Source organism: Enhydra lutris, unplaced genomic scaffold (genome assembly GCF_002288905.1).
Source record: "Enhydra lutris kenyoni isolate GAN:26980312 unplaced genomic scaffold, ASM228890v2 scaffoldscaffold38, whole genome shotgun sequence".
NCBI classification, from domain to species: domain Eukaryota; kingdom Metazoa; phylum Chordata; class Mammalia; order Carnivora; family Mustelidae; genus Enhydra; species Enhydra lutris.
Window position 1 is genome coordinate 11,820,148 of NW_019154122.1, and position 15,969 is coordinate 11,836,116.

Consider the following 15,969-nt stretch of genomic DNA (forward strand, 5'->3'; position numbering starts at 1 on the left):
AGTACTGTAACCTTGAATAATACTATGGAACCGGGGGGCGCCTGGGTGGCTCAGTGAGTTAAAGCATCTGCCTTCGGCTCAGGTCATGATCCCAGGGTTCTGGGATCCAGCCCCGCATTGGGCTCTCTGCTCAGTGGGGAGCCTGCTTCCTCCTCTCTCTCTGCCTGCCTCTCTGTCTACTTGTGATCCTTCTCTCTCTCAAATAAATAAGTAATAAAATCTTAAAAAAAAAATACTATGGAACTGGACCAAGAGCCACTAGTGAGAGAGCCAAGAAGCAAGTCATGATGTTCTAAGAAAGGTGAATTGCTTGTGGGACACTGATTAAGGTCTGCAGCTGTGGCTGCCCTCCGTTTCAAGACAAAGGAATCCAGCATTAGGACTGTTGCAAAAAAGGAAAAGGAAATCCATGAAGCTATTGCTGCAGCTATGCCAACGGGCACAAAAATCATGTGCTTTTTGAAAAATCTCTTTTTATCTCATACTGAACATGCAGCTTTTATGTGGGTACAGGATTGCCATAAGAAAGGCACACTCCCAGACTAACACGATTCAAGAAAAAGGGAAATCATTATCTGACAACTTTAGAGCAAAAGGAGGGTGAAGGACCGAAAGCTGGAGAATTGAATACCAGCAAAAGATGGTTTGATAAGTTTGGAAAGAGGTTTGACTTAAAAAAAAAAAAAAAAAAAAAAAAAAAAAGTCAAGATAACAGGAGAAGCCGCTGCTTCTGACTAAGAGGCAGCAGATGAGTTCCCAGAGGCCATAGAGATGATCACTGAAGAGAAAGGATATGTGCCTGAATAGGCCTTAAATGCAGACGAAAGTGCCTTACTCCGGAAAAGAAAATGCCACAAAGGACATTTATTAGGAGGAGAAGCAAGCACCAGGATTCCAGGGAGGAAGTGGCAGGCTGATTCTCTCTTTGTGCAACACAGTCGAGTTTTATGATCAGGACGGCCCTTATCTATAAGTTGCTAGCCCTGGAGCTTTGAAGGGAGGAGATAAACACCACAAGAACTCTGCTTTGTCTCTGAAGTCAAGATGTACCTTGCCGGTAAGGGACGGTCTTTTGAAATTCTTGCAATATTGGACCACATCCCTGGCCACCCAGAACCCCAGGAGTTCAACACCAGCCATCAAAGTAGCCTACCTGCCCCCAAATACAGCGTCTCTAATTCAGCCTCCAGATCTGGATCATGACTTTAAGGCTCATTACACATGGTACTTCACGAAAAGGATGGTCAACACTATGGAAGAGAATCCTAATGGGAAGTCTGGAAGGATTGCACCATTGAAAATGCCATTGTTCTAGAAAAAGCCCCAAATGTCATCAAGCCTGAAACAATAGATTCCAGCTGGAGAAAACTGTGACCAGATCTCACGCATGACTTCATAGGAGTTGCAACAGAGCCAGTCAAGGAAACCATGAAAGAGATCGAAAGAAAGCGGATATGGCCAAAAAGGGTGAGGGGTGCTGAAGGGTGATACGATCTTGGAAAATCTCAAGAGCTATCAGACGCCACACCAGAGGAACGAGCAGATGATGACTTGAGGGGGGTGAGTGTTTCCGAACTGGCACTGGATGATGAGGGAGAAGGACCTGGAAGAAGCAGGGCCAGGACCCAGGGGGCGTCTGATTAGTCAAGATTGTACTTGACGCCTTTTACGACACGGGTCCTTCTGTGATGTAGGCACTGAAACAAAGCCGACCCTGGAAGAGGGCTCACTACTGTAGAAGGACATTTGTAGAGAAACGAGAAAGCCAAAAAGTCAAATTATGACATATTTCTGTATGCCGTGTCCCCTGCCTCCCCTCCCACCTCTTCCACCGCTACCACCCCTGCAGCAGCAAGCCGGCGCCTCATCTGTCTCCGTCTACTCACCGTGAGACACCGCAAGAACACGGACCCTTCCCACAAGCCACTTCCCACTAGCATATAGGGAAGATATAGTCATCGTGCCGTCTAGTTAACAAACTTCGCTACTGTGTGTTTGTGAGTCTCCGTGTGAAAATCTGTTGACTGTACAGCAAGACTGTACGAGGTGTTTTTATGTCACTGTCGTTGCCTAAGACTCGATCGTGTGGAACCTCGTGTGTAAAGCTCGTGCGGAAGTGGACAGCCTGTCCCTGTGTTGGCGTAAGGTGAGTGACGTTTACCGTACCGTGAAAGTTAGTAACGTGTTGGTTTTCTTACCGTTTTGTAACTTTGCTTTCAAAGAATTTCATGGCCGTATAGTATGCCTGTCTCATATCAGCCTGTCATCGCAGGTAAGTGGGTTTTTAAAAAAAAAAAAATGTGTCAATCGGTGTTTCCAATACTATATTATGAATGTGACTATAGTACTATATGCCATAAAAATTTAATAACGACTCATTCATTAGAGTATAGGCTAGGCTACCATGAAGCAATTGTCTCAATGTCACTAAGCTGCCCTAAAACAGTCTTATTGCTGCGTCTTTGTTATCAGTGCCTGAATCATTATAAATAAATACGAATTTCTTTTTCACCTTATCTTTTATTTTTGCTGTGTGGTGTTAGATAAATATGGTATGGTATTTTGAATGTACTTTCTCTTCCTGATGATTCTCTTAATAACATTTCCTTCTCCCTACTTTGCTTTCTTGTAAGAATACAGCATATAGTACACATACACAATATGTGCTAATCACTTGTTTATTGTCGGTAAGACTTCTGGTCAACAGTAGGCTGTTAGTAGTTAAGTTTTAAGGAAGTCAGAAGTTACACATGGGGGTGCCTGGGTGGCTCAGTCGGTTAAGCTGCTGCCTTCGGCTCAGGTCATGATCCCAGCATCCTGGGATTGAGCCCCACGTTGGGCTCCCTGCTCAGCAGAGAGCCTGCTTCTCCCTCTCCCTCTGCCTCTGCCTGCTGCTCTGCCTACTTGTGCTCTCCCATCTGTCTGTCAAATAATTAAATACAATTTTTTTTTAATTTTATATATTTGACAGACAGAGATCACAAGTAGGCAGAGAGGCAGAAAGAGAGGAGGAAGCAGGCTCCCCGCTGAGCAGAGAGCCCGATGCGGGGCTGGATCCCAGGACCCTAGGGTCATGACCTGAGCCGAAGGCAGAGGCTTTAACCCACTGAGCCACCCAGGCGCCCCTAAATACAATCTTTAAAAAAGAGGAAGTAATGCATGGATTTTCTTTTATTTATTTATTTACTTAGCTTACTTCTTTTTACTTATTTTTACTTATTTTTAAAGATTTTATTCATTTGAGAGAGAGTAAGCGAGCGTGAGTGGGGGGGAGGGGCAGAGAGGGAGAGAGAAGCAGACTCCCCTCTAACCAGGGAGCCTGATGCGGGGCTCAATCCCAGGACCGTGAGATCATGATCTGAGTCGAAGGCAGAGGCTTAACCGACTGACACCCAGGTGCCCCTACATGTGGATTTTCGACTGCGTGGGGTGTCTTTGCCCCTAACCTCCACCTTGTTCAAGGGTTGACTGTACGTGTAGCGCCTGGCACGACGCCTGATAGAGTGGGCATTCCGTAAATGGTCGCCGTCAGAGAATTCCCCACCCAGGTATAACCTGGGCTTTCCACCGTAGCCTTCCCCACTGTGGGATCTCTGTTTTCTCCCAGGAGAACAGAATGTCACCTAAATAGATTTAAATGAAATAGAACTTTGTAAATTTTGTCAATTCCAAAGAACTATACCAGATGTAAGGTTATAATTTTATAATTTGATAATTCATTCAACAGATATTCATTGAGCACCTGCCATGGGTCATCTGCGCCAAGTCCTAAGAGCCAGAATAATGCAGCGGTGAATAAAACATTCTGTTCTACCAGGGGGAGACAATACACAAATAAGTAAAAAGATACACAGCTGACCCTTGAACGACGCAGGGGTCTGGGCGTTAGTCGCCCCACGCAGTCAAAAATCCACACGTAACTTCGGATTCCCCCAAACGTAACTACTAATAACCTCCTGTTGGCCAGAAACCTTTACCGATAACATAAACAGTCAGTTAACGCACATTGCAATATGTTATGTGTATAATATACTGTACTTTTGCAACAAAGTAAGCTAGAGAAAATAAAATCTGGTAAAATCATAAGAAAGAAAGTACTGGGTTTATGGGGAAACATCCACAGTAAATGGACCGGTGCAGTTCACGCTCCTGCTGTTCAAGGCTCAGCTGTAGGGTATCTTATGATGTTGAATGTTCTGGAGAAAAGTAGGGCAGGCAAAGAGACCAGGAGGTGCTAGCGTGGATCAAGGATTACATTTTAGAAGATAACATTTGGGCATAGTTGTGGAGGAGATAAGAAAGAGCCATACAAATAGAGACCTGGGCAGAGCATTCCAGACAGCTGGTTCTGTAGTCAGAAGGCCTCGGGGCGGGAGCAGGCTGCCTTTGAGGGGAACGAGATGGCCATTGGGACTGAGCTGTGTGACAGAAGAGAGGAGGCGGGAGATGGGGTCAGAGGAACGCTGGTGTAAGGGAAGGGATACATTGTGTGGGGTCTCGGGAGCCACTGTATGACTGCGTGTGTGAAGTGGGAAGCTGTTACGGGGTTTTGGGCAGTGAAGTGACGTTAGACTCCTGTTTTGGAAGGATCGCTGTGGCCCGGTGTTGAGTGGATTATCGGCAGGGCCCGGGCTGATTGATGTCCGGAGTCCTGTTAGGACGGAACTGCAGCAGCCTTAGCAGAGGCTTGAATCCTAGGGGGACCTGTGGAGGCACAAGGAGTAGCTAGATTCTGAATTTGGGACTTGGGGCTCAGTGGGAAGGAGAGCAGTCAAGGTTTTGGGCCTGAGTGACTGGGAGGGTAGGGTGGTATTTGCTGAGACAGGAGGACTGAGGTAGAAGGAGCAGGTTTGCTTATGAAGAAGCATAAGGTCAGGAGTTTGCTTATGAGTATGTTAAGTTTGAGACACCCATTGGGTAGATCACTGAGTCTTTCTTGGGGGGATCTGGGTGGAGACGTGGATTTGGGAGTCATCAGCACATAGCTGTGACTTCAAGTCCCGAGACCAGGTGACTAGTTCCCCAGCAGAGCACTAGTGTCGTTGGAGAAGAGGTGGGGCCTGGTACCCAAGGACAGGAGATGAGCAACACAGGGGGGACCAAGGGGCACTTGGTGCAGGGAAGAGAGGAGATGCAAGGGGCCAGGAAAGCTCGGGATCCAAGAAGGCAAGGAAGAAAGAGTTTTCGAAGAGGAGGGACTCTTAAGTTGGATCAAATGCTGCAGATAAGTCAGATAAGATGAAGACTGAGAATTGACCATCCCATGTAGCAGCATCGGAGTCCTGGGTGAGCTTGATAATAGTGCAGAACATTTCTGAAAAGTGAGAATGCCTGTGTCGAGAACAGTATAGAAGTTGAGAAACGCATTGTTTTATGTCCTTATCAGTTTGGACTGTCACTAAGCAGCCCTTTGACTAGGACATAGATGTGAATTCTCAGTAAGTCCGGTTAGTCCCCACCTGCCACGGAATTCCTCAGATCCCAAGAAAATTACTTGCCCAAGTTGTTTCTGCCTGGGTTTCTTTCTTTTCTTTTCTTTTCTTTTCTTTTAAGATTTTATTTACTTATTTGACAGAGATCACAAGTAGGCAGAGAGAGAGGAGAAAGCAGGCTCCCTGCTGATCAGAGAGCCCGATGTGGGGCTCGATCCCATGACCTTGGGATCATGATCTGAGCCGAAGGCAGAGGCTTTAACCCGCTGAGCCACCCAGGTGCCCCTCTGCCTGGGTTTCTGATGAGGAGAGGAGACTGTCCTCTCTGCCAGGACCCGGGCGTGCAGTTGCCCATCACCGTCGCCAGAGGCTTCTCAGCCACACCCTTAGGTCCGGAGTCAGGGCCATTTGCAGCTCAGCTTTCCCAAACCAAAGGAGGGGTCCTTGGCAGCCAGCCCCCTGCTGCTCCTTCATCGTTCAGTAGGTGGTGCCCTTCTGCCTGAATTAGAACAGAACCCCCTGCAAGGTTCCCGGCAAATCCAGAAAGATGAGAAATGGGCACCCCCCACTTTGAAAATAGTTCCCCTTCAGGGTGGGGCAGACGAGTCTCTCTGCAGAGCCCACAGCGGCTAGGCAGATGGCACCTGTGAGTAAAGTGTATCCCCTCCCCCTACCACACAGCGCCTGAGAGAAGAAATGGAAGAAATCACACAGCAGCAGCTGGTGCATGACAAGTACTGCAAGGACCTCATGGGCTTCGGCACGAAACCGCGCCACATCACTCCCTTTACCAGTTTCCAGGCTGTCCAGCCCCCTCAGTCCAACGCCTTGGTGGGACTGCTGGGGTACAGCTCTCACCAAGGCCTCATGGGGTTTGGGGCTTCCCCCAGCCCAGCAAAATCTACCCTGGTGGAGAGTCGGTGTTGTAGAGACCTGATGGAGGAGAAATTTGACCAGGTAAGTGCTGAGAGGTCCGCCCCCCCCCCCCCCCGACCCCCACCCCAGCTCCGCGCTCCCGATCCCTCACCAACACTCGCCCTCCTCCCTCAGGTGTGCCAGTGGGTGCTGAAATGCAGGAATAGCAAGAACTCGCTGATCCAGATGACAATCCTTAATTTGTTGCCCCGCCTGGCCGCGTTTCGACCTTCTGCCTTCACAGGTGAGGTTGTCCGCAGACATGTGTCATTCCCTCTTGGAGGGAAATCGAATAGAAGTCGTTCCCAAGAGTCACGTCTGCCTCTCGTTTGAAGTCAGTTTCGGGGCTCTCGTCTGGTGTCTTCGTCTCCCGTCTGATTTCAGCCGCGCCTCGTTCAAGGTTACTACAGCTGTCACAGGGAGAATCAGGGTGCAGGCCGGGAGGCCGTTCTGGAGCCAAGCAACTCTGTGTGTATGGAAGATAAGTTTATGACTGGCTTAGGAGAGAGCAAAGGAAGGGCAGTTTGGGTCTTAGATATTCCGCAGTTGCTTCTCTGTGGGGCAGGGAGGATGCGGTGACCGGCCTGCTTCGGCTCCTGGTCACCGCTCACAGGGAAGAGGGCCTGGAGGTTTCAGAGACGACAGACTGTGCCTGGCTTGCACTGGCTCCTGTCCCAGCTCAGGTGCTGGCTTCTCCCCACGGCCTTCCTGGGTGACTCCAGCCGGGCGTACTCTCCTCCCCCTTCCTTTAGGGTCCCCAGCTGTGGGAAGGCTTTGGCATCTGACCTAGGACGAATCCCACTTCTGTCCTCAACTGTGAGGTTTCAGCCAGGTTCTTTGACCCTCCTGGGCCTCCACTTCATGACTTGTCAGTGGGGAAGTTCAGTCCTTGCCTTATAAGATGAGCTGCGTGAATGCCTGACCACCTCGTCCGAGGGCCAGAGTAAGCCCCAGTAGATGGAAACCATTATTCTGCTTTTACTGCCCCCCCCCCCCGCCTTCAGATCCATTTTAGAAGGAAGGTCAAGGTTAAAAATGGTAGTAATACTCCAGCTGATACTCCAGTGGAGAGACCCCATCTTGAACATCTCTTCCCACCTCCCTACGGTGCACGTCGCCTGTGCTTAATAAGCATTCAGGAGCACCTGAGAGCCAGGAGGGGAAGTGGAAGATCAGCCCGACCCTCCTGCCTTTCCCTCCTAGCACACAGACTCATTTCTCACCCCGCCCCCCCCAGTCCAGATGAAATGGGAAAAATACATGGTTGGCGTTCAACGTGCTGTGCGTGAGATGAGAATGTGTTTTGTAAGGGCGAGACCATTAGCCACATAACATCAGTGAACCAGAGAGAAAGGAAAACCATGAAAATCGTATTTTTTCAGTTTTCCATTCTTCCTACCTGGTACCCAGCAGCTGTTCTCCTTTTTAATGACCAGACGTGCCCCCGTGCAGTAGGGCTTTAAATAACCGTGGTTTGAAAGTCTGTGGTTCAAAAGAAAGTAATAACTAGGCCGAATTTGATCAAAGTCTGGCATGCTATAGAAGCAGTTACCCCAGTAAGTTCAAAGGACCGCCTGGGAGCAGGATACCAAGGCTCAGAGAGCCCCTAGGTGTATTCTTTTGATGTGGGTCTTTGTTGTTTTATTAAATATTATACTAAAATGTGTCATTGAAATGCAGCCTGAGCAGCCCCCGTACATGTGGCCTCATGGGGAAGGTGCCACTTTTTTAAAGCTTTGCAGCTTGGAAGGCACTGCTTGAACTTCCCGATCACGTAAGCTTTGGCCGTATCAAAAACACGCTAAGATTGGGCTGGAACCTCGAACAATTCCTAGTCTCTTAGGGTGCTGAATTGGGCAAAGGACGTCACCCTCAGCTCCTTCCCTGCTGAAATGCTGTGTCTGTGCAGAAGTCCCATTTTCCTCGTGGATGTGCTCTGATTGTAAGATTACATAACCTTGCTCTTCTGTTTTCTTTTTCTTTTTTTTTTTTTTTTAAGATTTTATTTATTTATTTGACAGAGATCACAAGTAGGCAGAGAGGCAGGCAGAGAGAGAAGGGGAAGCAGGCTCCCCACCGAGCAGAGAGCCCGATGTGGGGCTCCATCCCAGGACCCTGGGATCATGACCCGAGCTGATGGCAGAGGCTTTAACCCACGGAGCCACCCAGGCGCCCCGCTCTTCTGTTTTCAAGCCCCAGAGTGCTTTGACCTCGAGAGCCATGAGAGAAGACTTTTCTCTTTAGAGTAAATGCAAGGGGGCATCTACGTTGTTTGGACTCTGCTGCCTCCTAAATGAGCTTCTGGGGGCCCTTGGCACCCCTCCCTTGCTAGCAGATGTGTGGTCTTGCCTCCTTGCTCTGTATTTTCTGCTGGTGCATGGACTTGAGGCCAGCAGGTTGGAAGGGAAGAAACAGAAGAGGCAAAAATCAGGAAATTCCAACCTTCAGAGGAGTAATAACACTTTCGCTTAAATTGCCCAAGAATCGCTTACCCATGCACATTGGCTGATGGAAACTTAATGAAAATACACTTGTGGCTTCCCAAATTACAGACTAAATCTTGTTCTATTAAATATAACTATAACAAAAATCTCTGGGTAATAGCAAAGTGATTTCCAGGCCTAAGCTGAATAGAGTGGCCTGTTTATTACAACAGTATTCAATATTACTTTAAATTTCAGTGTAATATAAAATAGTTTAGATGATCATCTCTTTGTTTTTAAGCAAGATTTAACATATATTTCTTATAAGAACATGAAGTCTTTCCCTCAAAATGTAGCACTAATGGGGATAATTATGCAATGTTACTGTTTTTGGAGACCCTTTAAGATTTTTGTTTTTTGTTTTTTTGTTTTTAATTCAAGTGGGAAAAAAATCTTACATTTCTAATATTTCTAAAAGATGTATCTGAGGAGTGATTATCAAGCTTAAGACTTTCGTTAATACAGCCTCTAAAATTCTTTACCTTTTTTCAACAGGCTCTCTTAATTTATTCCTTTTTTTTTTTTTTAAGATTTTATTTATTTATTTATTTGTTTGACAGAGAGGTAGAGGGTGCAAGTAGGCATAGTGGCAGGCAGAGGGAGGGGAGGAAGCAGGCTCCCCACTGAGCTGGGAGCCCGAAGTGGGGCTTGATCCCAGGACTCTGGGATCATGACCTGAGCAGAAGGCAGCTGCTTAACTGACTGAGCCACCCATGCACCCCTCCTTTTTTTTTTTTTTTTAAGATTTTATTTATTTGAGAGAGAGAGAGTGAGCACAAGCAAGGGGAGAGACAGAGGGAGAGGGACAAGCAGACTCCCTGCTGAGCAAGTAGCCCAAAGTGGGGCTCGATCCCAGGACCTTGAGATCATGACCTGAACCGAAGGCAGAGGTTTAACCCACTGAGCCTCCGTGCGCCTCTCCGTTGATTTATTCTTATATTTAAGTGTTTTATAGGAACTCTGACCTTTAATATATACACCAACCCTGACCTTGAGCCATATGCTTTGTCTTTCTTACGATCAGATACCCAGTACCTCCAAGATACCATGAACCATGTCTTAAGCTGTGTCAAGAAGGAGAAGGAACGTACAGCAGCCTTCCAAGCCCTGGGGCTGCTCTCTGTGGCTGTGAGATCTGAGTTTAAGGTCTATTTACCTCGGGTGCTGGACATCATCCGTGCAGCCCTACCCCCTAAGGACTTTGCCCATAAGTAAGCATCTCTGTTATGATTCCACCTTCCGCCCCATCTGGCTGGGGAGAAGGATGCTCCATCCCAGTTTCCATGGAGCTGAAGCCTGTTCTCCTTATCATGAAGTCCCAGGGTGTAGCAACTCACACAAAGCTCAACCCTTCCTCAGTGGAGTGGCAGCCTTTTTCAAATGAAGTCATATACATATATAAATATTTGGGGACGTTGAATACCCTGTGAACACGTTAGATGCCAGTGCTGTTTTCGGTATTATAATTAACTGGGAATCTCTTAGTTTTGCCCTTTTCTCCGGCTTTCGAAGGCCTTTTGATGTAAGACCTGAAGAGAGAGAGCTTCTGGACTAGAAGTGAAGGGACCTAATGCTCACTTTTTCCTTATCACTAAAGTGAGGTGCATTATTCTACCCCTTGTAGCCGTCCAGTGAAGAGAATACAAGAAAAACCTTCAGCACCCCGCAGGCTGGAGAGGCCGGGGTGTCTCCTCTAAGGCTGGAGGGTGGTCAGTGTTGGCTAAAGCTGTGTTTTGATCTTCCTCTGTGTTAGTAGCAAGGATTGGTCTAGTGAAGGGATAAGCCTCCCCATTCTAAAGTCCAGCCTTCACATCGTGGGGGAGAAGAATTTCTTTCCATATGATGGATGCGCCCTATCCCGGGTCCCTGATATATACACTGATAGGAAGTTTGCTTCCAAAATAGGTACCTTGGCCAGTCCCGCTAACCCGTATGATGCCTTGTGTGCAAATTCGAGAAAGGGGCCCCTTCCTCAAGATACATGACTGCCATCTGCTGGATTGTTGTAAATTCAAATCTACAGTGTCTCGGGTGTGGTCGCCCCCTAGAATTGTGCAGTAGATAACCTGGGCACCAGCAAATTTTGGCTATGCCTGATCCCCTGCCCTCCTTGTCCCAAGGTGATCTGGAGGTGGGACATCCCACAATGTCATTGTGTCTGAAGTAGCCACTCTTTTGGTCCCCTGCAGGAGACAGAAGGCCATGCAGGTAGATGCCACAGTGTTCACCTGTATCAGCATGCTGGCCCGGGCGATGGGGCCAGGCATCCAACAGGATATCAAGGAGCTGCTGGAGCCCATGCTGGCAGTGGGACTGAGGTGGGTGTCAGCAACCTGAGCTTCTCCCATCTTGGGTAGTACGAGCCTTGACCCGTGGCATATGGGACAGCGTTGATAGAGCGGAGCGTGGGTGTTTGCTCATTAAATTGGACAGGCAGGAGAGCTCACACTACACACAGGCTGGTTTCAAACCCTGGTTCCATATCTAGTTAGCTGTGTGATTCTCACCAATTACTTAACTTTTCTGAGCCTCCGTTTTCTCACCTGAAAAGTGGGCATAATAGCAGCTCTTCTTGTCGAAGGTTGTCACATGGGTTAAGTGAAAGAGTCATGTACCAGGCACTCTGGCCACTGGGCCTTGCGCAGAAGATGGGCTCAGCTGATGTTTGCAGCTGTCCACGGCGTCGTTGGGAAACTGCCTGGTTTTTCTCGCTTTAGTTCTCTTTATCTGTAAAATAAGGATGATGCTCCCCGTTTGCTTCCCAGATTGTTTATTGAGACTTGGTCTTCAGCAGTGGCTAAATTATATTAAGCAAGTTCTGGCAAAGACCAGAAATTCGTAGATTGTTTTGAAATCTCTGACACGGCCGAGAGAGTTCAAGACATCTCTTCTATTGTATAGTATTCTTTCTACTTTAAAGACCAAGCAGTGGTGCCCCCAGTCCCCTTGCTGGATAAGAGGGGCTGTTTCTTCTCAAGAACAGGCAAATGTCCTGTCCAGTGCCATAAGTGCCTGGTTTTCTTCCCCTCAGCCCTGCCCTCACTGCTGTGCTGTATGACCTGAGCCGACAGATTCCACAGCTGAAGAAGGACATCCAGGATGGGCTCCTGAAGATGCTGTCCCTGGTCCTAATGCACAAACCCCTCCGGCACCCGGGCATGCCCAAGGGCCTGGCCCATCAGCTGGCTTCCCCTGGCCTCACAGCCCTGCCTGAGGCCAGTGATGTGGGTGGCATTACTCTGGCTCTGCGTACTCTTGGCAGCTTCGAGTTCGAAGGTAAGAAATTGCAGCCACTTTGCCAAGATGGTGAGTGTTGCTGGGAACCCCAAGAAAAGAAGGAGGGCGCCTAGAAGTCCTGGATCTTACTGGGATCCAGGAGACTGGGTAGCTGACCTTGTAGCAGCTCAGCCTCCTGGGCTCTTTGAGCATGCTGTAAATTCCTGCTCTCTGTCTCTCTGTCCCATCCTGAGTTTGGGGGCAGATGGTGCTCAGGGAAATTATGCATTGATCCAAGGAATTAATGCTTCAGAGATGAGAAAGTCAGAGATGGAGTTCCCCATCCCCTCCACATCCATGAAGCTGAGATGGTATTTAATGCTTTAAAATGTTTAAGCCGGGAGGCTTTTAAGAATTTCCATTCCTGTGGCAGTATGATTTTCAAGAGTGCTGTACTGTGGAGTTCTAAGCTGCAGATAAACGCATATCAATGCCCTAGGGAGATCTATTTCAGAAGAGAAAAACGAATACTTTTGAAATTTAAAATCATGTAGGTGGCAATGATCAAGACTGCAGGGGAACAAGCAAGTACAAAAGCCTAAACATGCCATCTGAATGCTTATAGCCATCTGTGGTTTCCCTCTTGTAGCCCCTCGACTTGCACTGATCAACACCCAAGATAATGTATTTGTAATGAATAGAAAGTAGCTCTATTTAAACCCAGCCTATGCCAGACTGTCTTTTGGTATTCAGATCTGGGAACTAAAATAGACAAGGTAAATTTGACCAAGGATTGTTTTACTCTCTGGGAATCTAAAGGTCTGGGTCAGAATAAAACAAAATAATTCATTCTTTGAAGGAAATAAAGGATTAGGATGGGGGGGTGGCTGGAATGCCTTTTTTCTGCCTCCCCACTCCTCTGCCTCCCTTCTGCCTCTCTGCCAATCGGAAACCCATTTGTTAACCTTTTTTAAGAGAAGCGTTCTGGGTCAATATCTTCTTGCAAATTGAATTCGTAGCCATGAAATGAAAAGCGCAGCTGGCTAGTTGTGCGCGTGCCGTCTAGAGCGGCAGGGTTGACTTTGTTTTCTCTCTGCCTTTGTATCCAGGCCACTCTCTGACCCAGTTCGTCCGCCACTGTGCGGATCATTTCCTAAACAGCGAGCACAAGGAGATCCGCATGGAAGCTGCCCGTACCTGCTCCCGCCTGCTCACACCCTCCGTCCACCTCATCAGCGGCCACGCTCATGTGGTCAGCCAGACCGCAGTGCAGGTGGTGGCAGACGTGCTCAGCAAGCTGCTCGTGGTTGGGATAACAGATCCTGGTACGGCCGATGAGACAGGAGCGGTCTAGGGGAGTTTACGCGCCCGGAGCAGTTGGGCTTAGCCAGTTGCATTGCATGGCCTCTCTAGAGACTTTTGGCCTTGGCCCGCTGATGTCTCCGCCAAAGTGCTGGGCTTGGCTACTCCAGCCCTACTGGTGTAAAAGCATCTGTCTTTAATTTCTGTTGCCCTTGCTTCTGTGAGTACAGAAAAGATTGGACGGGTGAGATGAGAGAAAGGTACGTGGTACCCTCTCACTAAGCTGGAGGTAGTGGGGACGGAATCTGGGAAACGACCAGAGGGGTGATGGCATTGAAGAGGCGTTCAAAGGCATAATTGCCCTTGCAGACCCTGACATCCGCTACTGTGTCTTGGCATCCCTGGATGAGCGCTTCGATGCCCACCTGGCCCAGGCAGAGAATTTGCAGGCCCTGTTTGTGGCCCTGAACGACCAGGTGTTTGAGATCCGGGAGCTGGCCATCTGCACCGTGGGGCGGCTCAGCAGCATGAACCCGGCCTTCGTCATGCCTTTCCTGCGTAAGATGCTCATCCAGGTAACGGTGTGACGGTGGAACCTAGAGGCGATGGCCAAGGGACTGTCACTGTGAGAGTGGTTGGGGGAAAGAGAGACGAGGACCAGGAAGGGAGACAAAGGTCGAGATACCCGGTAAAAGCTACCTTTGGCGCCAAGAGGGCTTGTTCCCGCAGCTTCACAGTTGCAGTTCCCGTGCCGGTTACCTCTCCAGCCTCCCGGCAGTGTAACTCCAGGGGCCCTCCTATCCCAGCTAACCTCTTCTGCGGCTCTTCTCTTGCTCCTGGCAAGTCACCAGAGATGGCACTGCTTGGCCCTCTCCGCTCAGCCCCCAGATGGTGTCTCGCTCTCGCAGCGCCCGACCGTCCTTCCGCTCTCCTGCTCTCACTGATGCCGGGTCTGGCACAGAGGCCAAGGACGAGAACGGTTCCAACATTGCTTCTCATGCTCATCGCCCCGGTCTGTGATCCCTGGCGTTCGTTCTTAAATAATATCAGATGCCAAGCTAAGCCAGCTAGAAGGCCAGAACCAAAGGTGGCTTCAGATTGGCCTTGTGGCTTGATCTACTAGGACTTTTTTTTTTTTTTTTTAAGTAGGTCCCGTGCCGAACGTGGGGCTCGAACTCACAACCCCAAGTCAAGAGTTGCATGCTTTACGGACTGAGCCAGCCAGGCTCCCCAGGATTTTCCATTCCTGCTAACACCTGGTTCCCCAGTTTTTGTCTCCACCTACACACATAAATGGCCTCCTTGCAAGTGGCGTGTGGTCCAGTCCTTTCTGCCTCGAGTTCTTTCCACCCACCTCTTCTGGGTCTCAGTGTGCCTTACCCAGTCCTTTCCTGTCCCCCGACTCCACCCCGTCCCTCCCTCTTGATCTGCTTCTTGACCCACCCACAGAAAGCATAAACACAGATGAATCATTAACATACGTAACTTTCATCCTAGAGAAACGCGGTGTATTCACAATCATAGCTGAAGTGACTGTAAGTTATGTCATCAGTCAGCAAATTAGAGGATTGTATTATGTTGGTGCTTCTGTTTGTAGCCTGGTGGTTTATTTCTTCAACTGCTGGCCTGTGTTAGGAGCGCCCGTCCTTTGAAGTCTTTTTTAAAATCCCTAAGGTTTTGGGAAGGAAAACAAATCATTGTTGAGCCTGCCAACCCAAATCCTGTTTAAAGAAGCCTGATATAGAAACATTTCCTAATGAGAATATCAGTGTGTTCATTCAGTCAATAGACGTTTTGGATATCTTCCACCTTCCAGGTCCTGCTGGGTGCCAGAAACCTTAGTGAACAAGCCAGCCATGGCCTGTGTCCTCTAGAAGGTTACAAAAAGCCGCCGGGCTATCAGGCCATCTCAGTTTTCCTGATACCGGAGAAAGTGACGCACTGTTGAACGAACTTACCGTGTACTGAGCTTACCCCTTGAAACCCCCAAATTTTTAATTTTTCTTTTTTTTTCTTTTTATTTATTTATTTTTAAATTTTTTATAAACATATAATGTGTTATTAGCCCCAGGGGTACAGGTCTGTGAATCACCAGGTTTACACACTTCACAGCAGTCTCCATAACACATACCCTCCCCAGTGTCCATAACCCACCACCCTCTCCCTACCCCCCCTCCCCCCGGCCACCCTCAGTTTGTTTTGTGACATTAAGAGTCTCTTATGGTTTGTCTTCTTCCCGATCTCATCTTGTTTCATTTATTCTTTTCCTACCCCCCAAACCCCCCACGTTGCATCTCCACTTCCTCATATCAGGGAGATCATATGATAGTTGTCTTTCTCCGATTGACTTATTTTGCTAAGCATAATACCCTCTAGTTCCATCCACGTCGTCGTAAATGGCAAGATTTCATTTCTTTTGATGGCTGCATAGTATTCCATTGTATATATATACCACATCTTCTTTATCCATTCATCTGTTGATGGACATCTAGGTTCTTTCCATAGTTTGCCTCTTGTGGACATTGCTGCTATAAATATTCGGGTGCACATGCCCCTTTGGATCACTACGTTTGTATCGTTAGGGTAAATACCCGGTAGTGCAATTGCTGGGTTGTACGGTA

The 15,969-nt window shown here is 48.3% G+C and overlaps 1 protein-coding gene across 1 annotated transcript in view; it reads left to right on the plus strand.

The window, feature by feature from the left end:
* LOC111154883 (mechanistic target of rapamycin kinase) overlaps window positions 1–15,969 on the plus strand; it is a 125,347-nt gene that overhangs the window by 9,556 nt on the left and 99,822 nt on the right. Inside the window, exons 7-13 of the mRNA XM_022514821.1 lie at window positions 6,114–6,389; window positions 6,483–6,591; window positions 9,855–10,041; window positions 11,020–11,148; window positions 11,862–12,106; window positions 13,156–13,371; window positions 13,718–13,923. Coding sequence (XP_022370529.1) covers window positions 6,114–6,389; window positions 6,483–6,591; window positions 9,855–10,041; window positions 11,020–11,148; window positions 11,862–12,106; window positions 13,156–13,371; window positions 13,718–13,923 — 1,368 coding nt within the window. The remainder of the gene's footprint in view (window positions 1–6,113; window positions 6,390–6,482; window positions 6,592–9,854; window positions 10,042–11,019; window positions 11,149–11,861; window positions 12,107–13,155; window positions 13,372–13,717; window positions 13,924–15,969) is intronic.